The 25194-nt window shown below is 46.2% G+C and overlaps 1 protein-coding gene across 2 annotated transcripts in view; it reads left to right on the top strand.

Moving 5' to 3' along the window:
- The first annotated feature begins 223 nt into the window (after positions 1 to 223).
- LOC130160903 (rho GTPase-activating protein 21-like) overlaps positions 224 to 25194 on the top strand; it is a 76142-nt gene continuing 51171 nt past the window's right edge. Inside the window, exons 1-2 of one of the 2 annotated variants that reach the window (XM_056363688.1) lie at positions 224 to 617; positions 1657 to 1912. In XM_056363688.1, the coding sequence (XP_056219663.1) occupies positions 1838 to 1912 (75 nt within the window). In that variant the 5' untranslated portion in view covers positions 224 to 617; positions 1657 to 1837. Of the gene's footprint in view, positions 618 to 1656; positions 1913 to 9195; positions 10143 to 25194 lie in introns of those variants that run through there. The other variant, XM_056363687.1, reaches the window with a different exon arrangement.

Genomic DNA, 25194 nt, shown 5'->3' with positions numbered 1-25194 from the left:
GGAATACTACAAACATCACTGATTTGCAGCCAGTGACCAGTATGGACCAGCTTCCACTCTTCATTGGAATTGTTATGTAACAACATCTCCAATTGGCCCGCTTCAAAATTCCAAATTTAAACTGGCCATCCGATTGGACGACGTCCTGCGAGGGGGGCAGGCGTAGGGGCGGGGCTTCGGCAGAGTCAGGAGATTCGTCAGTCTCTGTACAGATTGTCGCGCCGCCAACCGGGGACCACGTACGAGTACACGTTAGTTTTTTTTTTTTTTTGTTTCTATTTCGACTATTTTAGCGTCAAACCGAAGCTCGGAAATGAAGGGAAATGAATGAACACTGGAGGTTTAATTTTCGTCGGGTCTCCCTGGCGAAGGAATGCACACTGGAGGGCGTTTACCATGTTTTTTCCAGTGTGTTTTTCCTAACAGGTAGTGAGCCTCAGCGGTCAGTCAGTGTAGCTCTGAGAGGGGAGACTGAATATCCCGCTTTGTAATCTCTTGACAGCCTTTTTCTTTCTGGACCGACCGAAGCTTTTTTTAAATTTTTTTGCTCTCCTCAGAGAAATATGGACAGCGCGTGCGTTTTCTCGTCTGGTATTCGTTTTTTGAATTTGTAACAGGTAGGTTTTGGTGTTTGTTTCACAATTAACAGCCACAGCAACAACCTGTCGTCCGCCTGGTGATCCTGTATTTGTCAACAGCGACCAGTAGTAACAACCACAAGGGGATTTTTTTCTTGCTTAAAGCGAGTGGAAAAATAAAGAGAGAGAGAGAGAGAGTATTTATCTGCTACTGTATCCGGGCTGTGTATATTTAGCGTTTGGCTTGATTCATGATGGCTGGTGTGGCGCTTTTTACACCGCAGCCCTGCATGTCTTGTTGTGGTGCACTTTCTCTTCCATACAGAGCCGTGAATTCTGCTTTTATTTGACATGCATGTCTCGTTTTGTTCATCCCCCTCCCCTCCCCTCCTCCCCACCTGTGTGCAATTTATATTAATTACAGAGGTGTCACTCCTAAAGGCATTTCTAATCAAGTTTATAAAATAATAGACAATAACCTCGACTATCCACCTGCCATTACTCACTTTTATTCACATAAACTCTCCATCCATTGAACTGGAGCTATTATGAGTGTCTACCATTCATTTCATTGTAGAACAAGCTTAAACTCATGTCGCACCGTTGGAAAATGACTAAAGTATTACTCTGTGTACTCTTTATATTGGCCTCAGTGTACTTTTATTTTTATTGCCCCGATGATATCACTGTTATTTTTATAAATTAACTAGGATTTAAGGCATTATAGGACCTTTGCAGAGGTATTATTTGGCAGTGTTATCTTCATTCAGTGTTGGCACAGTTAGGAGGTTATGCTGTCCTTGGATGACCAGGCTCATCATAAATTTAAGGACTTGGAGCTTTGATGTGACATTTAATGCCTGTAGTATTTTGTTTTTTCCAAAAGTGCATTTCAGGGTGTCTGTTGTTTCTTCTTGCATGGATATTGGGCTGTGTTGAGATGCAAAGTTGAAATGCAAAGTGTTGTTAGTCTTTACCCACCGGACTTCAGCTCTGTGACCTGCATGGGACAGGATCAGTGCACAAATGTTCATTCTCTCCTGCTTTTATTTCACTAACTTGTTTATTTCATGTCCAGATTTCAACCATTGACGGACATGACGAAGGAGGACGGTGTGGATTAGGATCTTTTTTCCTTTTTTTTCTTTTTTTCCTTCTTGTTTTTTTTGTTTTTTTTTTTCTTTTCCTTGGCTTCATCCTCCTCACCTCAATGTGGGCTCTTAAGGACTTCTTCCTCCTCTGTGGTTTGAAATGAAAAGATGGCAGCACGTCGGAGTGATTCACTACAGGACAATGAGGAGCGTAAACACAAAGCCGTAACTCCGTCTTGCGAGGTAAGACTTTTGGAGAGAGATGTGTCTGGAGCTCAGGCTGTTGCAGTTCACTGTACAGTCTGTTCAAGCACTTGTTTATGAGTGTGCATGCTTGTGCAGCTCCGGCATGGTGGCTATTGATTCTTTAGCTGATAAAGTGTGCGAACAGCTATCTGTTGACACATAATGTGTATAGATTGGAGTCTCTATATTTGAAACAGTGGAAGCTTTGTGCTACTTTACTGGTGTGCAAAACACATGCATGTGGATTCACCAGTTATAGCTATTACCTGAATAGCTGTGAAGCATCCATGAATACCATCAGACTACTTAACAGCTGTAACTTCATCAGCTGTTTACAAAGGTGTTCTCACTTTCAGAAAACCCTGTGACATGCCGCACAAGTTACAAAGTGTGTCATGCACTCAGAGGGAGAAACAGAGCGAGTGTGAGCTAAGTGTTGCAGCGAGCTGCCAGTGTTTGGGGTGATAGGGTTCATTTTTTTTCCCCACTCTGACAACTGGTTAAGTGCACAAAGACAGTTTTGTACTTGCTGTGCTAATCTTACTGGGCCTTTTTGCAGGTCTGCATGCCAAACTCTCATAAATGGCACATTGTAGAGCTCATCCTTTTCCTCTTATGCACGGTAGCTTCAGCTGTTACATCATCGTAATCATCATCATGGTCCAGCGAGGCTTGATGCATGTCATAACAGCATCGCAGCGGTGGCATGTTTTGGATTAATCCATCATCAGAAAATGGCAACGGTACTGTCTCTGTGCTGTAATCCTCTTACTATGTCAGAACCAGCTGAGGATGGACGACATAAATCTTTGGGAACGGGGTAAGGCAGCGTCAGAGTTTATGAAATGTTTGATGGGAGCGAGGGGGAGCTCAGAGCACAGGTGTTTGCTAATGTTATTTGCTAAAAATAGATCCTAATTAGAAGTTAAAGCATGATTAGTGTTTGTCAGAGCCAGTGAGGGGAACATCTGCATCAGTGAAAGTGGTTGCTGCTTCCTGTTCAATTCCGTGTGTCGTCTCATCGTCAAATGATAAAACCTGTTTTTTTCCCCCTCTCTTCCCTCCGGCCGCAGCGAGTGTCACTGAGCTGCGGTTTTCCTCGCATCCGTTCCTGCTAATAAATGTTTTCCCGTAACATCGTTTAACGTTCCCCCGCTGATTAAAACTACAGCTCACCACAGCATAAAGAACTCCCAGCTGTTGAGCAGAAGCATCAAAAATACATAAATTACTTCTCGTTACAAGCTCCTTCTCAAGCTCCGATACTCTGCAGCTTTACTCAACTTTAAATCAGCTGGACCCACAGATTTTCTTAGGGCAGTTCAGCTTTTCCGATTGGAAAATAGGCGTCGTCGAGATAAGGATGCCGTGTGCAGAAAGACAGCAGCAGATTAGAAAACTGGACGTTGCAGGTGCATTTGATTTTATCTGTTTCTGTATAATCTTTGAGGACCGGAACAATATTGCCACACACCTCTACATCGATGTAGAAGACGTGAGTCACCTGTGAGTCAGTCGTTTAGCCTGATAGTTCGCATCCTAAGGCTCGACACGGGAGGGAGGCTGGTCTTTTATTATCTACCTGATGCCTCCTACAACACAAACACAAATCTCACCCAACTTTCAAGCTTCACTGCTCATGAACTGCCCCCCCCACCCCCCCCCACCCCCCCCCCTCACCCTCGGGCTTTAATGGGAGCTGAAACCCCAGGCGGGAGGAGGCTCCCCTCTGTCCCCTCCTCCCCTGCATCATCCCGGCTCGCTAATGAGGGAGATTGCAAGGAGTGTCTTCTACTCTCCCCCCAACACACACACACACACACACACACACACACACACACACACACACACACACACACACACACACACACACACACACACCCCACCCTGCTACCGTCAAGCTATGGTAGCAACACTGGGGTAATTTAGGCACAGCTGCCCCAGTCATTAATAGAAAAACACCCCACGTGTATAACGTCTGCCTTTCTTTCTCTCTCTCTCTCTCTCTCTCACTCTCTTGGCTTCATTCACATTCCCTACCTCACTCGACCCTGGCGTCACACTGATACGAGCGGGCTGGTTATGAAGCAGCTGAGGCCCCTCAGTTTTATACATCTTAGAGAAAGACTTGAAAATCAAAGTGACTTTCTTCTCTCTTGTAGAATCAGGGCGGCAGCTAACGATTATTTTCATTATTCATTATTAATAATTAAAGTCCATAAAATCTCGGAAAATAGTGAAAATGTCTAATAAGTTCTCGATTATTATTATTATTATTTTTTTAAAGCAAAAATGCCAGAAATGCTCCAATTTCCAGCTTCTCCATTGTGAGGATCTCCTGCTTTTCTCTGTCAGATCATTGTGAACTAAACATCTTCGGGTTGTGGACAAAAGACGATGTGTGTTGGTCCAAACAATTACTCATTTAATCAAAACAAAAAAATCAGCATATGGATCGATGCTCTAAATGGGAGTCGGTCTCTGCCCATATAAGCACTCGGTACTTCTCTTTCGCTGCTTCTCTTTTCTCTCTTCCTCATAATTTCAGTTTCATATTTTCAGTTTTAAATAGATTTTCTTGGCACAGCCTGAAATAAAAGTGTGTGTCGCCAGACCCAAACCCACATGGAAAAGAATCACAGTGGATAAAAGAAAAGTGGAGCATTAAAAAGAAAAACAGAATGCTGGAACCGTCCAGCATGTATTGATCATTGCCCTCGTTCATGTTGGGGAGGATGGGACCAATGGCGATGTTGTGAGTGCTGGTGATGCTCTCTGGTCTAAATATAGCTCCCCCCCCCCACCCCACCACTACCACCACCCCACCACCACCACCACTGAGCAACATGCTTGTCTTTCACCCGTCCTCTATTCCCCCGTGTTTTTTAGTGATGCTATATTTAACCCATGGAAAGATGAATGCTGTGCGCGCTGGAGAGGGAAAAAAAGAATCACCGTACTGGAATCGCTGTTCGTTTTTCTCCTGGATGGAGACGTGGATGTCGGTCAGGACAGTATCATTAAAGGGGTCGGGGAATGTGACAGTGGTCAGTTATGGAAACTTGAAGGCCTCGATGTCAGTCTCTTTCCACATACATGCCCAGCTGGACACATTTAGCGTCAAAAGAGAACTGAAATTTCCAGCGTCACCTCCCAGTCCCTAATTAAGCTTCCAGTCCGACGGGTTATTTTAGTCACTGCAAGAAAAAAGAAAATCTTTACCAAACACGTTACAGCATCTCCAAAAAAAAAAAAGGAAATGACCAGTATATTTATCAGCATTTAGAGCCGTGGCAGTTCATCAATCAAAGCGGCGACAAAATGATTTTCATTTGCATACATTTGAAAGGCAAATGTGCCTCGTGCAGCACATCCAGGGTTCTTTCATATTCAGCAAACAAGACACTGACCTGGACGTGACCTGGCTCCTATTTTAGCACATACACTCACAGAGAGAGAGAGAGTCAAGAGTGTCTCTGAAGGGTTTCCCCCGGTTTGGAAACACCAGATCTGCCTCACAGTTCATCGTTATTACCGTCAAACTGAAACCGGAGTGTGTGTGTGTGTGTGTGAGTGTGTTTTGGCATCGCTCATCGGAATCGAACTTCCCAGCTATTGTCGCTATTTTTTTTTTCCTGGAAGAGGCAAAAAAAAAAAAAAAAAGAAAAAGGAAATTGGTACGCGTGCTGCGTCAGACTCAAGGTCACCTAAAATATGTGAGCATATGTGTGTCGGGTGGCCACCTTATCGTTTCCTCTCATTGGGATTGGGGAGGGGTGGAGGGTGTGTGTGTGTGTGTGTGTGTGTCATCCCTCAGTCTGCTAAAAGACCAGACGCCATTACTCCACTGGCCACATGGATGGTTGGATGGATGATTGATGGATGGATGCGTAGAGGGAGGAAGGGAGGGAGCAGGAAGGAAATGAGGGGGAGGAAAAAAAAAAGTGCCACCCTTTTTCTTTTTCTTCTTATCTCTTTTTTTTTGTTCTCTCTTCTGCCAATTGGCTCAATGTCACAGCCTCTTCTGCCTGGATGCCCCCACCCCTTTTTTTAAGATAAAAGAAAGGGAGGGAGGGTGGGGGGGTAGAAAGAAGATGGTGCGAGGTAGGAGTTTGTCGGGGGAGGGGGGGAGGCAGATGCAGGCAGACAGGCAGAACAGAACCAGTCTAATGCTTAGTGAGGCTGAGACACTCTCCATTACATGTGCCCAAGGCATCTCCGTCAACACTTGCCCCCTATCTGGCTCCAAGACATGACATACACTAGTCAGGAGTGTGTGTGTGTGTGTGTTTGTGTGTGTGTGTGTGTGTGTGTGTGTGTGTGAAGTGCATAAAGCGCTCAGTCTGCATAGCTTACTTCTTAAGGCGGCATTCACACTCCTCCTCCATGCTGTCATATTAAACATCCTACAGGCTTAATGAGCCACAGATTATGTAACGTGCCGAGCAGTGGCTGGTAGATGATGAATATATATGGACTGTTTTTACACGTCACATGTCAGATGACGGTGCAAGCGGACGGAGAGGAAACTTCTTCCTATGACTTTCACTGTTTTTATTCTGTGTGTGAAACTGCACATATGCAGTGTGTGTGTGTGTGTGTTTTTTTTTGCTTTTTTTGTTTAATCGTGCCTTATGTAACAGGGTGTTATCAGGACATATCTTAAACCGCTGCGTTAGTGTGGGCTTTGAGGGTCTTGGCAGGAAACCACATTATTTCCTGTCAGCATCAGCAGTGGGAAATGAACAAGGGCACACTGATGAAGGAATGATTTCATGAATGGACGTGCAGAGAAGCCGCCGAACGTCTGTTCTCTTCACTTCTCTCTCTCTCTCTCTCTCTCTCTCTCTGTCTGTCTGTCTCTCTCTGTCTCTCTCTTTCTCTCTCTGTCTCTCTGTCTGTCTCTCTCTCTCTCTGTCTCTCCGAACGGCCGTTGGAAGCTTCTCAAGTTCAAGACTGAACTTATAAAAGCAGGTCGACTCTGACAGTAAATATAGTCTCTCTAAATTGACCACAACCGCTTTATTGCTGCCCAGCAGTTATTGCTTGAACCACCGCTGGATACATGTCGTCTGCGAAAAAGCCACAACACGCTGTCAGTTTGAACCGGTGATGTTTTAAAAAGTTTTTGCCTTTTTATTTGGTCAGTTACAGTGAGAGAGACTGGAAAGTAAGGGAGGGAGAGAGAGAGTGTTTTGACTGTGTTGTTAATTAATCAGTAATTTGTCACATGCAATGGATTTCGTCTGTTTTATATAATAACTGTAACGCTAACTGAATATCTTTCAGTTTGGACACATAAAGCCATTTGAAGACAGAAAAGAAAAGAAAAGATGAATTAATAACTTTAATAATCTTTAGCTGAAGCTCATCAACGGCTCAGTGCTGCTAAACTCCCACCAGTCTTATTAAACTGTAGTGAATCAGGCTGATGACTTCAGTGTGTAATAACCTCCTGTCTTCTTCACTGACTTTAATAACGTCACTCCTCTGTCAGTCATCTCAGTAGGCTTCAGGCCCCCCCCCCCACATGACGTCCGTAGAACGAGGTAACCCTAACATGAGTGAAACATGCATGCGCTCTCTGTTGTTTTGAATAGAGTTGGATGGCGTGTGTGATCAGAGAGCGCCACGAGATCCATAACTCGGTATTGATTGGATTATATTGGCCTCGGCGTTGGGGTTGCAGGACGCACGCTTTTACTCTTTACTTCCTGGCTTGTGATGGAGGGGGGGGGTGGTTTGTAGCCGCAGCTTGTACACATGTTGCAGCTTGATGTCACAGCGGTTTTCTGTGCACATGTTACTCAGACATTTGTATCCTATTAATTCGACATTTTATGTTTTAAATGATTCCAACATGAGACAGGTTGGATGCCCAGAAGTGATGCCTTTTTAATTAACGACTTGTAGTGCTCTTAACGAAGCAGCAAACGATGCACATCCTCATTTATTGATTTGTGAATATTTTATAGGTTTAATCATAACATTAAGTTAAGTCTCTTCATCTCGTCTGGATCATTAGCCTGTATTTTTTTTTCGTTTTAATGAGGTTTGCTCGGCCTGGATTCGTTTGTTTTACCGTAGGAAGATTTGCTCGTGTTAATCCCCGGCGCTTCTTAAGCGTTTGTTTGCGTTTTGTTTTGTTCGAAGCGTGTACGACGGCAGAACGAGGGGTTCTGGACCGGTGTGTTTCATTTAGCTGAGAAATCTGGCAGTGTGGAGACAGCTGTGTGTGGACTGACATCACAGCTTGAGAGTCTTGTGTCTTACATGTTGTTTTTCCCCTGTGTGAAACCGCAGCTCAGATTGTCTGACAGCAGTCCTGACGTGCTTGTTTTTTAACTGTGGTATGAGAGTGAGGACGTTTTCCAGTAACTCGTACCCGCTGGGGGCCGGGCAGTTTTTAAGAGTTATGGGGTGGGGTGGGGTGGGGGGGCGCTGGCTGGCAGAGGGACAGCAGTGAGCGATCACCTCCCCAACTGGTCTTTTGATAGTGTGTTGTGGGGCCCAGGGTTGTTGCCATGTCTGGTCACCGAGTGTGGCCTGTGGGACTTGGCTGACCTTTCTGACCAGACTGTGTGTGTAGCCTCCGGACCTAACACAAAGTCTTGTGTCTGAATGATCACTCAACTTGTCTTTACCCTTATTTTGTGATATATATATATATATATATATATATATATATATATATATATATATATGGTTGTGTTGGTTTTAGCTACAGCGGATATTTAGTTCTCTTGGTCAGTTGACATCCCGTGGTTCCCTGTAAGAAAGAAAGAGACAGGTTATTAAAGATTTATGAAGATCTTAAACCCCACCTCGGGCTACTCCTCGCCGCTAATTGGTCATGGCGTTTCTCATACGAAGTGAGCACAGAGCATCTCGCTGATGAAGCCGCCTCACAGCTAATGTCACAATCACAACCATCTGGACGTCACGCAGCATCAAAGGGTGGAGGGAACATAAACAATCCCAGACAACTATTTACTGGCATCCAGTAGTTTTCCTAATTGTCTCTTCGTGCATTTCCGGCATATTTTCCTGTCTCGAAAAAGCTTGATTTCTTTGACATCCCACAGCGAGAGGAAGTCTTTAACTGGACGTTCATTTACTTTAGAGAGCTGACTTCTGACGTGGGATTTTGCTCTGTGGTGGTGGGGGCTGCGGCACGTCTTCCTCCTGCAAAGATTTTTTTTTTTTGCAGAGTAATGAAATAAATAACTCCCGCTGCACAGTGTCCTGTTTTAGCAAGGTTTGGAGTTTGAGGCAGAGACTGCACAGTCCTCCTCTCTGCAGATTTTCACAGGACACCATAGACAACTTTAAACCTCTTGAGGTGCCACAAGCCTTTGTTGTGTTTTAGCTTTAATGTGAGGCAGCGGAGCAAGGTGACAGAAACCTCTGCCTCTCCTTGGCTGTGTCCTGCAGAGAGCGAGAGAGAGAGAGAGAGAAGACAGGAAATCATTCTGTCCCTGGGTATGTCCTGCATTGCGGCCTGGTGCATGTTGATTTAGAGTGAGTATCGGCTGCTCCGATGCTCAGGCTGCCTCTGCCTGGTACCGCCGCAGAGACGAGCGCAGGCAGGCACAGACAGCTGGGACGAGACACCGTCACAGGAAGACAGAGACAGAGAATTAAAGACGGACGGGTCCTGAGACGCAGAGGCAGATGACAAGAAAAAGTAGTCGTCTTTTAAGCTTCTCTTGCACCGGCCGGTCTGCATTTTGTTGCGTAACCATAGTGATGCCTCTCCTGCACGTCGATACCCAGGTGGACTGCTGATAACTCTTCTCTGCTGCTCTCCTCTCTCTCAGGACGCCTGTGTGTGTTTTTTGTTTTTAGATAATCCGCTGAGTTTTTTTGTGTAGCATGAATCATTAACACACTGTTAATGAAGCGCGTCTGGGGCGACGGCCGCAGCTGACAGGATGCCTGCTGGGCTCCCAGATGGGCGCAGAGATGCACCCTTTGCCTTCTGCCGATGAGCCCCCCTCGCCTCCTCGTACCCTCCTCTCCGTCAAGGTGGCACAGAGGAGCGTCGCTGCCAGCGGGGCGCCGCGGGGCACAGCGGGGTTCGGTACACACAGCTGAGGGGCAGGTGTCTGGGCGGCTTGGATTTCTTCAGTGAAACGTAAAAATGGCTCATCTTAAAGTTCTCGATTGCATGATTAACAACAACTGGGGCCTGATCTGCAATCTGTACTGCGCCTGGAACAATCAGGTCAGTTTTCCTTTTCTTCTTTTGGGCAAGAAGGAGATTCTTTTCTTCTGTTTTTATATTATTGATGGTAGGAAACAAGGGCAGAGAGATGTAAGGGCCCTTCCATACACTTTCTCTCTCTACCTGTAGATTCTGGTCACCTCTCCTAACCCTGTCCATGAGCTCGCCTTGCCCTCTGTCCCCTGTTGCTCCCTGGAGTTCTCCAGGAAAGGCATCCCTGACATCTCGGGTATTAATAGCCAGCATTCATTCAGTAGTGCAGTGGTGGAACTGGAGACTGTGGAGCGCTTGGCACGCTGACCTCTGAGTGTCCCTGCTAACACACACACAGACACACACACAGACACATACATGCACACACACACGAAACCCTCATGCAGCCTCAGGTGGCTCGACACTAAACTTGATTTTCGAAAAGTGATTTAACAAGTGATTCTTGGCCCGAGGACTCGTTCTCTTGGCTCCAGTACAAACACTCTCTCTTGAAGTCACGGGGATATTGTCGGTAAATGTTAAGTGCATGTGAAACTACTGGAAATGTTCATGATCAGTTTTCAGACTTAGATCAAAGGCTGCTTGGTAAAAACACTTATAATGGGATATGTTAAGTACAGGGGTGCAGAGGTCGAAGCCTTTCGGTGTTGACGTATGTGCGCTTGCATCTGAGCGTATGAATATGTTCCCTCTTGTCATACAGTGCTCTTTGTGGCACTGTATCCATTTGTCTCCATATGCACAGAAGTCAATTTGGCACCCTCGCTAACACTTCATATCTCTGACATGCCTTTTCGGCTATTTCACTGGATACTGACACAGACGGCTCATTGTTTCGTTTGCGCGCCCCCTTCCTCTCCCCTTTTTCATTTTGCCATGGAATGCCTGATGTGAGGAGTAAAGAAGTCTTGCCGTGTCGAGCAATGCGGCAGCGCTGCTCTCTGGCCTGCCCCTTCCCCTAATTTAATTTTAGCAGTGCTGAAAATTGTTTGTGTCTCAAGCCGAACTGATAGGCCTCTGTTTTCCAGAGAGCCTCTGCTGTCCGAGACGCTCAAAACGGCCCTTTGTCCGCCAGTGGCACGGCACCGAGGCCTCATGAAATATTTACAGGCCAACACCTGGTGTGAGATGGAGAGAGAGAGAGAGAGAGAGAGAGAGAGAGAGAGAGAGAGGAGCTGGGGAACCAACGAGGCTGCCACCAATAACTACGAGGCCACGGCTCTATTAATATGTCGGCCTCTCATAAATGTTAGCATTCTCACGAACAATACCGATCATTCAAGTCTCGATCAGACATCGCTCGGGTAAATTGAAGAATTATCATCAGATTAACTGACAGTGAAAATACTTGTTAGTTGCGACCCTGAAAAGATTATAGAGGTTTTACTTCTGCATTATACTACATTATGTCCCGCCCCACCATATGATGTTTTCGTTTGACTTTTGAAGTGTAGCATGTTCAGGCTACATCAGTTCAAATTCTGGAGGCTGTTGTTTCTAACTAAAACAATCATCAGTCCACCTCCTGGTTGTTGTGTGCGCCCTCGGATTTACCCCTGACTCCCTCCACTTGGTTCTGAAGAGTAGCTTTGACATGACACTCGGGGGGGTTAAACAGGAGAGTCTGCGTGTCAGAGGGCGCACTGTTCTGTCAAAAACCTCAAAGAGCAAACCGGGATTAATAATTCATAGATGAGGAAACCAATTATACAGGGCCTTGCTCGCATCTGGGTGGGGTGACCCCAGGGACTCTAATTGGCCCACCTGCTCTCTGTCTCTGGTGGGGGGGGGGGGTTGGCTGAGGTGGCTGGGCTGGATGGAGCGGCGGTGTGTGTGTGTCCTCTCTCTTTGTTCGGACGCCTCTGGCTCGGAGCTCTGAATGTGGGGGATGGCTTCCTCTCTGGGACGCTGGTAGCCACCTCCACTGACGTCCCCGTAGTGATGGACCACACCCAAACACAGCAGGAGGGAGGGGCTTCCCATGTGCCCCTCAAAGCTTTGTTGGACTAAGAGACGATAACAAGACAAGCAGGAATTAACAGAAAATAATACGATAACCAATTATTATTTTCAACATCATTTAATCTTTGCATTGTTTTTGACTAATATTTGAATAAATCTATAAAATGTCAGTTTGTAGTGACAAACAGGAAAGGTATTGAAGTAGTGAATTAATAGACTGAACTGTTTTTCCAGTTGATTTTATAGTCTATGAATTACCAAAAAGTAGTGAAAAAATATCCATCGCAACTTCCCAGAACCTAAAGTGACGTGAGTGATGCCTTATTTTGTTCAAACAAAAGTCCGAAACCATATAAAATAATAAGTTTAACAAATTATGTTTGAAAAATTAGTAAAATTATGTGTTTTTTGGAACAGTTGCCTATTATCGTCCTGGTTGATCAACTGATCGACTGAACCAGACTGAACATTTCCGCACCATAAAATACAAGAATGTGCCGTCTGATTTAAAAACTCACTGATTGATCATTTTTTTCAAGCAAAATGCCAAAAAAAACAACCACCGGTTCAAGCTTCTCAAAGGTGAAATTTGCTGTTTTTAGTCTGATTATCTTCGGGTTTTGGACGGCTGATTGACTGAACACAGTAACGTACACTAGAAAGGAAAGTCGCCCTCGGGGATTTCTTTCTTTAGACAGTGATTTTAGCCTCTGATGTGCATCAGCCCACCACCGTCTAGTCTTCCTCCCTCTCCCTCTCCCTCTCTCTCTCTCTCTGTTTGTCCCTTTTCTCTCCTCTCTCCTTCCATCTCCATTTCTCCTTTTGTGGAGAGGAATTCCAGGCTGTTGGCCCACACAATTGCCCGTCCATTAGCATATGAAAGCAGCCGAAGGGCAGCAAAGTGAGGCGGGAAAAAGGGAGGGAAAGGGGAGAGAGTCATAAAACTTCCAGATCAGTCCCGAGCAGACATCACAACTTTAATCGGCCTCATGCCTGCACATGTGGCTATGTGGCACATAATTCCCCCAGGGAAGTCTTTTATACTCCAATGCAAGAGGAGCAGAGTTTGTCTGCACTGACAGTTTGGTTCCTGTGGGTTTATTCATGCACACTGTTGTCTGTTGAACTGTGTGTGTGTGTGTGTGTGTGTGTGTGTGTGTGTGTGTGTGTGTGTGTGTGTGTGTGTGTGTGTTGGACTGTTGTGTGTGTTTGACTGTTGCGCCTGACAGTTTCAGTATGTCAGTTGTTTTCAACTCACCTCGATGGTGATATCACTTTTTCTCTCGGGCGTAAAATCAATTAATCTAAAGGATTCGCTTCACTGTCTTGATAACTTAATGTCCAGTGTTGTGTACATGTGAAACTTACTTCTCCACACAAATGTTTGCAGGTCATTTTCTGCAGTGTGTTCTGCACTGAAACATGAAAACAATAAGAAAAACAGCTGTGCTCCTATATCTCCCTCCTTTTTTATTTATTTTTTTATTGTGTGCTAAGACGTGGGACTGACCTGGTTTGTTTTGCTGAGTCTTAACAGTTTAAACCTCTTCTGCACAATCACTGTTGTACGTCACTGTAGCGGATCACACAGCCACAATCATACTACTGCAAGTTGTGATTCTGATGGTGAGGGTTTTTTTGCAAAATGAAAGTTTTTGGGGGTGTGAAAAACTCCTTATCGAATGTCAAAACAAAAAGAGGGAAAGACACGCTTTGAGATGAAGTCACCTTACTGTCGGACAAGGTGTAACGCATGTGTTGTCTCAGCGAGTTTGGACGTACTGAGGCGTTAAACCGTGGAGTAATACCTCCCACTGAGACAGGTTAATGTTTACACACTGAGGGCAGCTTCGAGCTCCGTGACGTATGTTATCTGAAGATACGTGAAACCTCTGACTCGCACCTCCCCCCCCAAGCGTCTCGTTACAAGCAGCACTCAGCACTTATTGAAAGGCCCGGTTTTTCCTATACTTAATTTATACTTGCAATAACATGTTGATCTGGAAAGAAAAACTAAAGTACTGTCGAGGTTTTAGTAGAAAAAATTGTCAGGATGCCAAAGATTGTTCAGCTTTGATGAATCAACTTGTAGTTTCTACTCGCATCACAAAAAATAGGTCACATTTGATACACCAAGAAAATGTAAGATTATCCCTCCTGTGGCTACTATTAGCTGTGCCATTGTCACAGCACGCAGCTGCAGACCATGGAGGGGTTTTTAAAAAACATTTTTTTCCTTCTTCTTCAGTGTAGACTCGGGACACGTTCGCCTGTGGCTGCAAATTTGAGCCGCACTGTTGTCCTCAGCAGTTTGTAGTGAAAAGCGGCGTGAACAGAATGCTGATTCACCTCACACTTGCCACAGTAACCTCCCCCCTCCCTCCCTCGTCCACTCAGAGACATAATCCCTACGACATATGTGCACACAGCGCTGCGGTAAACATGCAGTGATGCCGCGGTTGTTATACTGCAGAAAACAAGTCGTCTCCACCGAGAAAACACCTCGTCCTTGGGAGCGTAACCTTGGCAACACAGAAAAGGAATTCACATAAAAACGCCTTTTCTCCTATCATTTTTTAAGAGTATGTTATTCTTTCAAGCCGCAGAGAGAGAGAAAGAGAGGGAGAGGGAGGGAGAGAGAGGGAGAAGACGGCGGAGGATGTGAATAAGAAGTAGCTGGATGCTGCTGAGCCTCCTTGGCCCGCTTCATGAAAAAACGGGCTTGGAAAAGATGCAGCTCTCTTTGGTGCAATGCAGACAGGGCGGGGAGGAGCCTGGCCAGTGGGTGGAGCTGTGTGAGCATGAAGAGAGTGTGTGAGGTGTTGTTTTGTTTTTGCTCTATAAGTGTTTACACACTGGGTCTTTTGCCCACACACACCCTCCCCCCCTCTCTTGAAGCAAGGTTGTAAATATCACTGGCATACTGAAGGAGAAAATGGTTGCTATGGAGTTTTTCTTTCTATATATATATATATTTTTCCCCTAATGTGTTTTCTCACTGTTTGAATGCCAGAACGGCCGCAGCGGTGTGTGCGGCACATCTAAACTCATCAACCTACTAAGAGCAGTTACGTCATGCAAGACAGTCAGAGGGTGGGGGAGCAGGGGGAGCAGGGGGGGAGGGGGGAGGGGGGAGGGAGAGCCGTAACAGCAAATCCATAGATCACTGGTGTGTGTCGGTCACCTCCTCTATACTCTTACCCTCTCTGCTAAGTAACTGCTATCACAGCCATCAGAATAAGACACTCGTCCGCCACTATCTCGTTTCTCATTTAGCTGAGATGGATGGATCAATAAGTTTTCTAGAACAGACTGGTTGTAAAATAAAAAAATAAAAAATCTGAAAGTCTGAAAAACTAAATCCCCATCATGCCCTTCTCCTGTCCTTCCCGCTCTTTCATAAGAGGAGGTGAGCCCGGCATGTTTTCCATGTCTTCCTCACACAGCCGGGAGGCGTCGCTGTAAAAGAGCCGCTAATTGGCTGCCGTGTTCAGTGCCAGGGCACGGGATTGGCCGGGCAGCACAGGCGATACAGACGGTGGGTGATAATGATGCCCTCTGTCCTGTATCAAATCAGCCTCTCTGTGTGTGTGTGTGTGTGTGTGTGTGTATATGTGTATGTGTGCCCTGCCGCTTTGTTCTGATCCTGATGAAACGGCGCCACATTAGCATTCAGAGCGGCTCCTCACCTATGCTCCTCTGACAGCGTGACAGAGATGGGCTGAGCCCTCGTTTACTAATCAACAGTGATGAATTGGAAAGCAAAACCAATCTACCAGTGTCACAGCAGAGGTCACGGTGCCAAATTAGCTAGTTTTTCCAAAACTGTATACCTCTCTCTGTCCCGCCCCTGGAAATCTAATTCGCTGCCATTGTCTGTCTTTACAACACAAATGACATCCATCTGTTTCTGCCTCGCTGTTTTCCTTTTGGCTTTTACTTTTTAAAAGGGCCTGTGCATGCATGCCAGAGAGAATGGCTCACTAGTGTTTACTGTGGTGATGGAGAATGCAGTGGACACTCCCTCTCCGTTATATGGGGCCCTAGGATGATTAGAAAACAGTCTGATAGAGGTAGACAAAAAGGGAAAAGATGGTGTGTGAAAGGAGAGAAGATACAGATCCTGAAGTAAAGTGCTGTGAGGTGCAGTGCGAAGAGGCAGCAATAAGGGACAGGAGATGGAGGGAAAGAGGAAGAGATGAGGAGTATGAGGTTTTTATTGTTTCCAGCTGGGTCCGGGTGTGGTCATCATGGCCTGGAGACCCGCTGCGTTCAGCTCTGGTCCGAGTCCTCCTTCACGGTCTCTGATGGTTTCTCTGTGTGTCGTTTTGCTTCGGCATGTGGTCCTGCACGTGTCCGTCTCCTTAATGGGGATTTAATTGAGTTGTTGTTGTTGTTGTGTGATTATTATTATTATTATTATCATTTCACGATGAAATATTTATATTCTGGGATTTTCCGTGCAGATTGTGAGGCAGGTAGTTGCGACCTCCCGGCTGCAGGATGTGCATCATCATCAGCTGCTGCGGTGGGAATCAAACCGGTGCCATGAAATAAAAAAACAACAAAAAAATAAAACAGAAAGCGGAATTTGTGTTTCCATGCTATAAATTGTATTGGACACTTCCTCAGTTTTTTTTATTGTTTGCTGTGACTACCAGCAGTTTTTTTTGACATGTTTTATTGCCCGTTGAGGGTCAACTAACATATATCCACGTTGTCATCAGTGTAATCTCTGTCCATGACTTATTTTTCAAGCACCTGCAAATGAATGATTAGTTGTGTGCAGACGTTCCTCGTCACCGTGTTGCACCACATTTTTGAAAATAATTCAACAAAGTGTACAAAATAGAGGGGGGGGGGGGCAACAAAGACATCCATAGCAGCCAAACATCCACACACAGTTACGGGAAGAGAACAGGCGGCCAGATGGACTGTGAAATGGCTGCATTAGTGAAAATGCCAGTTAACATGGCTTGAATTGTCATGTATTAGCCAAACCAAATTTACAAAGCATGGATTCAATTACATAACATGATGCTACACTGAAAACAGTTGCTTTTGTGATCACTTTGATGGATAGAGTCTGACAAACAGGGGACGTGGGGGTGGTCAGTTTGGTTTCTGCTCCGCGGGATTTAATTCTGGCATGTATGAAAGATAATGAAAGTCTCGCTGACAGGCACGTAGCCGCAGCGCTTATAAAAACGCAGCTTTTCTAAACCAAAGTATGCAGCCCTCACCGCGCAATCCTCCTCTGGCAGGCTTTCGGTGCAGTCCTTGGGTCGTGTGGTTTTTCCTCTTCTCTCATCGCTTCATTATTCAATTAAGCAGTAAAACACATGTTAAGCTCAACATTAACCGCAACCGAGGATCCCCCGTCGGGACGAGAGCAGTAAAGATCAACCTTGGGCTTCTCGTATCATGCCCCATCAGGAGAGATGAGACTCTCGGCCTGGTTTCCATTTAGAGCCCCGGCGGACGAGGACGATGCCGCTCGGCGGGCGCAACTAGTAAATACCTTTTGGTTTGTATGGTGTGACTGCAGAGAGCGAGGTTGCCAGGTCTTGGGGTGGATGAGGCGAGAACGGATTGAGAAGGAACCACAGAGCCAGGAGGAGAAACGTTACCCTAACTGGAGGAGACATTTGGTTTCTACTGGTTGTGGTTACGGTAGAGGTTGATGGCTGTAATCCGAAGCACTAGATCTGTATTAGTCTTTGAGTGTGTGAGTGTGTGTGTGTGTGTGTGTGTGTGTTTTTGTTTGTGTGTGTGTTTGTGTTAAGGCTAATGGGGTCAAGAAACAGTCGGGTCTGAAGCTGCGATTCAGGTGCTGGGATGCTCCCATCAAGCCGTCCCATCAGTCCCAGTGGGGCCATCCATCAACTCAGCTCAGTGGGTTTTCTCTTGTCTTGATTTGATTGATTGCTCATGGGTGGCACCAGTGGACATGTGGCTGCACACGCACGCACGCGCATGTGATGCAGCACACAGGCAGCAGTATCACATACACATTGCATAAATTCACACACCTCTCAGACGCGCTTATTCTGGGCCTTTCCACAGTCTCAACATTCCTCTGGCCGTATCTCACCGAAGGCCCCAACTGCTTTTAATCAGTTGGGTCACGAGGCGCTCCAGATGGGCCTCAGTGTTGGGTGGGACTGCCGGGGACGTGGTTGAGGAGGAGGAGGAGGAGGAGGGGGCTTGAGTTCATAATAGTCAACATATTTGTGCCCCCCCCCCCCCCCCCCCCCCCCCACATCCCCTCCCGTCCTGTATTGCGTCACCCTCCTCAGAGACCCGTGCTGGACAGCTTGCGCTACACTGGCCCTCGCCGTATTCAGCGCGTGCATTTCTGAGGCTCCCCACTTTTCCAGCATTTTACTAGCTAACATTTTCCATCGCCAGACTGCATGCTCCGAGTGTTTTGAAAAGAGCACTGTGTGCTTTTTGGAGAGCGTCATCGCAGGATGTGCTTTTATAGTCTGAGGAAAGCTGTAGGTGTGCATTGCAATTTAGTAATTTTTTTTTTTTTTCCTCCCTCAGATGTCTGTAATGTTGAGTTCACTGAGTACACAATGTCTTGATCTAGACATGTGGCCCATACAGCGAAATATGTGCAGAATGTGCCTGGAATCTCTTAGCTCAGTCAGGATCTGCCTAATCAGGATAGGAGTGATAGGTTGGTTGTTCAGCATCCCACACACGTCCTATCTAGTAAAACAGTGAGGAAGAGGACGAACTCAGGGAAGAAGAAGGAGATCCAGAATGTGCAGCCGGTTCAAGAAATCACCAGTCCGAAGCTAAACCGTGATGGGAAGGATTCTCCTGGCAGGTGTAATATTATAACGCTTCCTTTCTTGCAGAGGAGCCGAAACAACAAACAGCATGCACACGAGCACGCAGAGTAATTTCATCCCTCGTTGTTGTTTAACTACCATAATAGCTGGTCTTTGTCAGCGTGTCATTATACCGTCTCGTGCTTTGATTCGCTCCTTGTTCAGTCTTGCTTTTACAGTGTGTACGACCGTTACCTGGATACCGTACTACTAATCTCCCCTTTCCTCTCTCCCCCTCGTCACCCCCCTCCCCCCCACAACAGTGCCGAGGTCTCGCGTTACAAGGGGCTGACGTCGCCTCAGTCTCCAGCACAGACCTGTTGCGTTAATACTCGCGAGGGCGCACGCCCCGGGGTGAAGGTCACAACACATCCGCGCCGCAGGAAATGTCTGGAATAGCCTCGCACAGCCGCAGTCTGTGGGTTGCTCCTCAGAGCTCATCCCCAGCGGAGCGGTTCCTGTCCTCATACTGAGATGTGGCTTTAGATTTCAAGAATTTGGCAGGACCTGGAGCTCAGCAGCTGCCCCGTGATGCCCACATGGAAGGCAGCGTTAGAGAGAAAGAAGGGGGTACAAGAATAAAGGAGGAAAGAGCAAAGTTAGGTCATATCTTAGGTACCTTTTTTTTAACTAAAAATAACATCAGAGGAATTAATTATGGCGGGAGCAAAGGAGGAAATTAGCTGATCCACAAAGAGAAGTGTAGAGAAACCACAAGTCAACAGCCTTTAAACTGCAAACACGCTCCTTCCCTCCTTCACCTCGCCACCTACAAAGAACATATTTGCTGTTTCATCGTGGACGACTCGTTGTCCTTTCTGTTGCAAACTTACCACCGACATTATGTTTTGCCAGCCCAGTTCACTGCAGTGAAAGGCCTCAGGCAGCCCAGCAGGGATATAGTGTGACTCCTGCCACTATTCCTGACGCCACGGTGGAACATTCCTGTCGATGGGATTGACTTGAGCGAGGGTTCGCCCAGTTTAGCAGCTGATCTCGGCTCTCCTAAAAGGATTAGAGTGGCTGCACCTACAGGGTAGATGTTGGGCATCCCTTGACGGTCGCTCGCTGTCTGCGACTTGCGCGTCTTGCCAAGCTGTCCTGCACTCACCTGCACTCTCGTCCTTGCCAATATAGACGCGCTAAACCAGTGAGCTCGGGATTTAGCTAACCCCCTGCTACCCTCTCTCTACGTCTCCTTACACTTTCTCCTTGCTAGCCATTTAATCATGACTCGTTGCCCTGTCAACAATCCCCAGCCCTCTCACCGGTGCCACTTGGCAGGTTGATGGCCACTTCAAAGACAGTCCACATGCCACTGATAGGACTTGAGCAGCTTGTTAGATTAATCCATCTGCTTTCCTCTCTCTGCTATCACTTGCCTTTTCCTTGACTGGAGAGTCAGGCAGGTTAAAGGCAGGAAGCTCTTTACTCTGACGTAACATGACTTTTTACGGGAGGATACATTTATAGCAAGGAAGAATAAAAGCCCTGTCTGTGTGATGTTCAGGACGGACCTGATGAGTCCCGACAGTTGCAGAAAGCCAGGCATGATATTAAAAAAACACATTAATGGTTTGAATCTGTTGTAGATTTATGACATGCACTAATTTTTTTTTAAGTTTTTGCCAATTTCCCTTAAGTAGTACTCAGAGACACCTACCAGCCTGGTCTGGGTCAGTGCAATATTACAGACGGAGGCAGGGGCTTCATATGTCCAAGTCTCCATCAAGGCTAAGTGTCTTGTCTGGTGTTTCTCACATGTAACCCCTTGACCTTGACCTTCACCTTGAAACCTAATTTTATTTTACATGCTAGTGAGAGCTCAGTGTGAGTGTGTGTGTGTGTGTTTTCTGTTGAGTGTTATTATGTGTTGGAGTCATACAGGAATCCTCTCTGTCCCCAGTAGAAAATCATCCACCCTCCGTCCAACAGATTAGAAACCGATTTAATGCTTAATCAGATGCTCCAGCTCAGCCGCCACCACCATCACTGACTTCTTCTCCTTCATGACACACACACACACACACACACACACACACACACATGCTCATGCATACACACTCCTGCCCCTCCTCCCACCCACACGAGCCAAGTGACAGTCAGTGGAGTTTGCTGGTGAAGCCATCTGGCCCTCAATCTGGGCCTGCAGCACCACGACCACCACCACCAGCAGCAGCAGCAGCAGCAGCAGCCCTGTCTCTCCCTCTCTTACACTAACGCACATGTGCCACATCCCAGCACAAACAATAGGAGTTGAGTCACAGTTTTGGATGTTCCACTGGTCTATGTGATTAGTGCGTATTTTTAGAAATGAGCAGTTATTTCATAGTTTTGTTAGGAGTAGTTTTAATTGCCATTTCCTCCTGCTTGTTTTCGTTTGTTTCTTTTAAGAGGTAGATTCCGTTTCTTTGCACATATTTGCACGTGTTTCTGTACTACATGTGTACTGTTGTATTTTTAATGGCTGCTGCAAGTGAGTGAGTTCCCTCTTCAAGGGACAAGAAAAATAAAACGAAATAATTAATAACCGTTGAGAATTCCACTTTCGTGCCTGCGGTGAGCGGAAATATTCAGGATGTTTCTATGACAAATTTTAGTCTCCAGTAGTACGGTGATAATAGTGCTCATAAAAAAACAGGCTGTGTCTCTCTTTGGATGCAGTTGTGCAGCAGTGCATATAATGGGCTTTGGCTGGTGGTCTGTAAGAGATGCGCCGCAGTCATGAGGACTGTGTGGTGGTGCATGTTTAACACCAGGCCTGCAGGAAGGAGGAACATCGTCCACCGAGCTTTGTAAAGTGTTAATGTTTGGACCTTTTTGTTTTTGAGTTGTGGGAGACGAGTCGCATCAGATGTCAGAGCAACGTCCAGCGGAGAGAGAGACGTCAGTAACTTGGTGCCAGGGGACGGCTGAGCAGAGAGGAACTATGCATATATCGACTTTTTACAATGATGTGTCGCGCGTTTAGTTGTTGTGTTAATCTGAAATGTCTGAATCTGAAAGGACTGAGTTAAGTGTCGTGTTTTATGCACACATGCTGATGATTTCAAGAGTTGAACTTCATCTGCAGCTCCTTTGCAGTCTCATCCATGCTTCTTTTGTTTTTTGCAGCATGCACCCCTAGATGAAAGTAACCACATGTGCTCCTCTGCTAACGTGTGACGGGAAAGTTAAGAACACATAAAAACGCTCATTGTTAAGCGGCATCTCTAAAGGGTTACTCATCAGTCGACTTGGACTCATTTACCCCCAGATTAAGAAAATACAGACAGACAGGCAGACAAACACACACACACACACACACACACACACACACACACACACACTGATTCGTCAGCCCTGTGGACTCGGGGGTCTCGGCCCCCCTGGACAAACATGGGAGGAAAACATTCCAGTGAAGAATGGCTGAGCTGCTCCACGCTGCGAGAGGTGGAGAGCTAAATAGTCTTTTCTTCGGCTCATCTGGCCTAGGTCCTCATTACATAACTGGGTTTTGTTGGACAGACACACAGAGTACAGAATGGAACAGGCCTAAGAAAAGCAGGGAGTGTTGTAGCTGCAGCGAGGCTGTGATGTCAGCCGTTAAAGGAGATGCCGCCTGGGTAAACAGTCGGCACTGAAAGAACTCTTTGATCCGGTTTGATATCAGTGTGACGGGCTCTTTCTGAATGAAACGGGACGGGGGGAGTATGTGTGTCGCTACGTCACATGCACCCCGGCTTCTTGTTAACACATGGACAGACATCAAGCGGCATCAGCTCCAGGACTATTCTCCGCAGAGTGATGTCAGCGCTCAGCTGAAAGGCGACATTCTTCCCTCCTCAGCTAATACAGGACGTTACTGTTCGGTCACACCTGCCCCGCCCTGTATAAATCCCATGTCTGTCTGTGTGTCTGCAGCAGGTCACATGAACCCTCTTGCACCCCGCCCCGAACAGCAGTCCCAGCTGACGTTAGCAACAGCTATGCGGCGTCCAAACCATTTTCCATCCAAAGTCTATCATCTCCTGGGGGGGTTCTCAGTTTATCTGCATTCCCTTATTTCACCCTGGATTCATGGCCTTATCTCTGACCCGTGGCGTCCAAATTTCTTCCCAATTCTCGCCTCCGTTCCCAGCTGCTTACATCACGTTTGTAAGACACAAAACCTCCGCAGTGACTCCAGTGAGAAGTACCAGCTGACACTAGACAGCAGCTCAGACGTGATCCGCAGAGTTACTCACGCCGTAAATCAGACCTGTATCCTCTCCGAGATGCTGCCAAATGCAACTCGGGAGGAACGCCTTTCCCTGCGGCAGCATGGGACATATTTATTTTATTTTATTTTTTTACTTGCCACATCACAACTGGTTGTTTTTGGTGACACATTGATTGATCTGCAGAATGAGGATCTAAACCACATTGTGACGACTGTGGGCTGTGCAGAGATTTTAAAGCCCTTAACAACGTCCAAACACCAGCGCAGCCCCTTTTGATGAGATGCAACATGATGTCACCGAGTCATTTTCTAGGCGTGCGTGTCAACGTCTTAATTGATGAAGCTGCTGCAGCTAGGTCTGAAGTGCAGCAAAGGGCGCCTGGAAAAAAGAAAAAAGAGGGGGGGGGGTTAGAAGACACACCCATTGGCAGGAAAGTGAGGGATGAAAGGAAATGGATAAAGGAGGATGGGAAGGCAGATCTGCAGTACTGTATGTGCTCAGACTCAGGCCATGTTTACACTGGGGAAAGCACCATGGTGTTTTCCATGGACCGTCTCTCCTCTGTCAGACGCTACAGACATCCACCGTGACTCAGTGCACATTTTCTTGAACTCTTCATCTCTCTTCTTTTTCTGTCTGTTTCTCTCATTTTCTGTTTCGCCGTTTCTCCGTCATTCTCTCCCTCTCTCTTTGCTGGATCATAATAGCGGTGTAATTTACAGCTCTTGGTCAGCCCGGGGCTGTGTGTGTGTGTGTGTGTGTGTGTGTGTGTGTGTGTGTGTGTGTGTGTGTGTGTGTGTGTGAGTGTGTGTGTTGTTTAAAGGGCGTGTCCCACAGCCCTCATCAGTGTTGGCTCCAGTGCAGAGCGCCTCTATTCATAACCAATACCAGATCTGTCCCATACCAAATCTGTTACAGTCCACCGAATGCCTTCACAATAACGCAATGGCATTAGTATTGTAAATTAAATGTCCTTTAGTTTATATGTTTGAATGTTCACCGTTAAACAAAGTTAAATAACGGCTAGAGCATCAAAACCCTTCTTTATGAGAGAAAAGAAGTTTCCCAGAAATCTAAAGTGATGGCTTCAAATAGTCTGTTTTATCCAACCAGCCGGCAAAACCCCAAATATATTCACTTTATGATGTAAAAGAGAGCAAATCCTGACACTTTAAGAAGCTGAAATCAATGAATAATCACATTTTTTTGTGATAAATTGCTCAAACATTGATTATTAAAATAGTTTTAGATTCATTTTCAGTTGATTTCTCTTTCAGCTCGGCGTTTGCATTAGAGAAAACTCTGCACACGGAGCCGTCCTTCCTCCGCAGAGCTGTGTGTTGACCCTCTATCATGTGGGACGACTCGCAGCGGTGATAATTACAATCAAGAGAGCAGCAGCTGCTGTTTTGGCTGCAGCCTTCAGCAGCGTACTGTAGCTAGAACACATGTTTCCAGCCGTCGCACGTGAGAGAGGTAAACACGAGATTACCAGACGTGGCTAAAGGGTTCATATCGACTTGAATGTTTCATATTTCATCGCGCTGTAACGACTATTTTTAGAGTTCGGGAGCGTCTCGGCAGCCGCTTATGAATTTTAAATGGCAGTTGTGAATATTTCACCGGTCGACCAGAATAGCCGGGGCTTGATGCAAGAGATGACATGTTTGGCATTTCCTGAGTGGATGCGGTCATAGGTTTTTGCGTACTTCTTTGTCCTACCTTGTGCACGTCTGTAAGGGCACGCGGTGTTCATGACTGATGTGATTGTTTTTTAATAAATTAATGTTAAAATACTTTTAAGAACTTCAGCTGCAAGTTCCCAGAGAAGATGTAAGAATGTTTTTAAACCTATATTTGTTCAAATTTTGGGGAAATTGGTGCCATGAAAAGTCTGCTGACAGGTATCACTGGATTACTTTACTAGTGTTAGCATGGCTCATTCTCCATAGGTTACAAACGTCAGCCCTGCATTAAACCGGCCCGGTTTACAACCCGTCATACAGCTCTGTGTGCATTAATTACATTAACGCCTGCTCCGCCAGTTCAGCC

The sequence above is a fragment of the Seriola aureovittata genome, chromosome 20 (genome assembly GCF_021018895.1).
Source record: "Seriola aureovittata isolate HTS-2021-v1 ecotype China chromosome 20, ASM2101889v1, whole genome shotgun sequence".
In the NCBI taxonomy this organism is placed as follows: domain Eukaryota; kingdom Metazoa; phylum Chordata; class Actinopteri; order Carangiformes; family Carangidae; genus Seriola; species Seriola aureovittata.
Note: the sequence above shows the minus strand (reverse complement) of the source record. Positions and strands in the feature narration are given on the sequence as shown.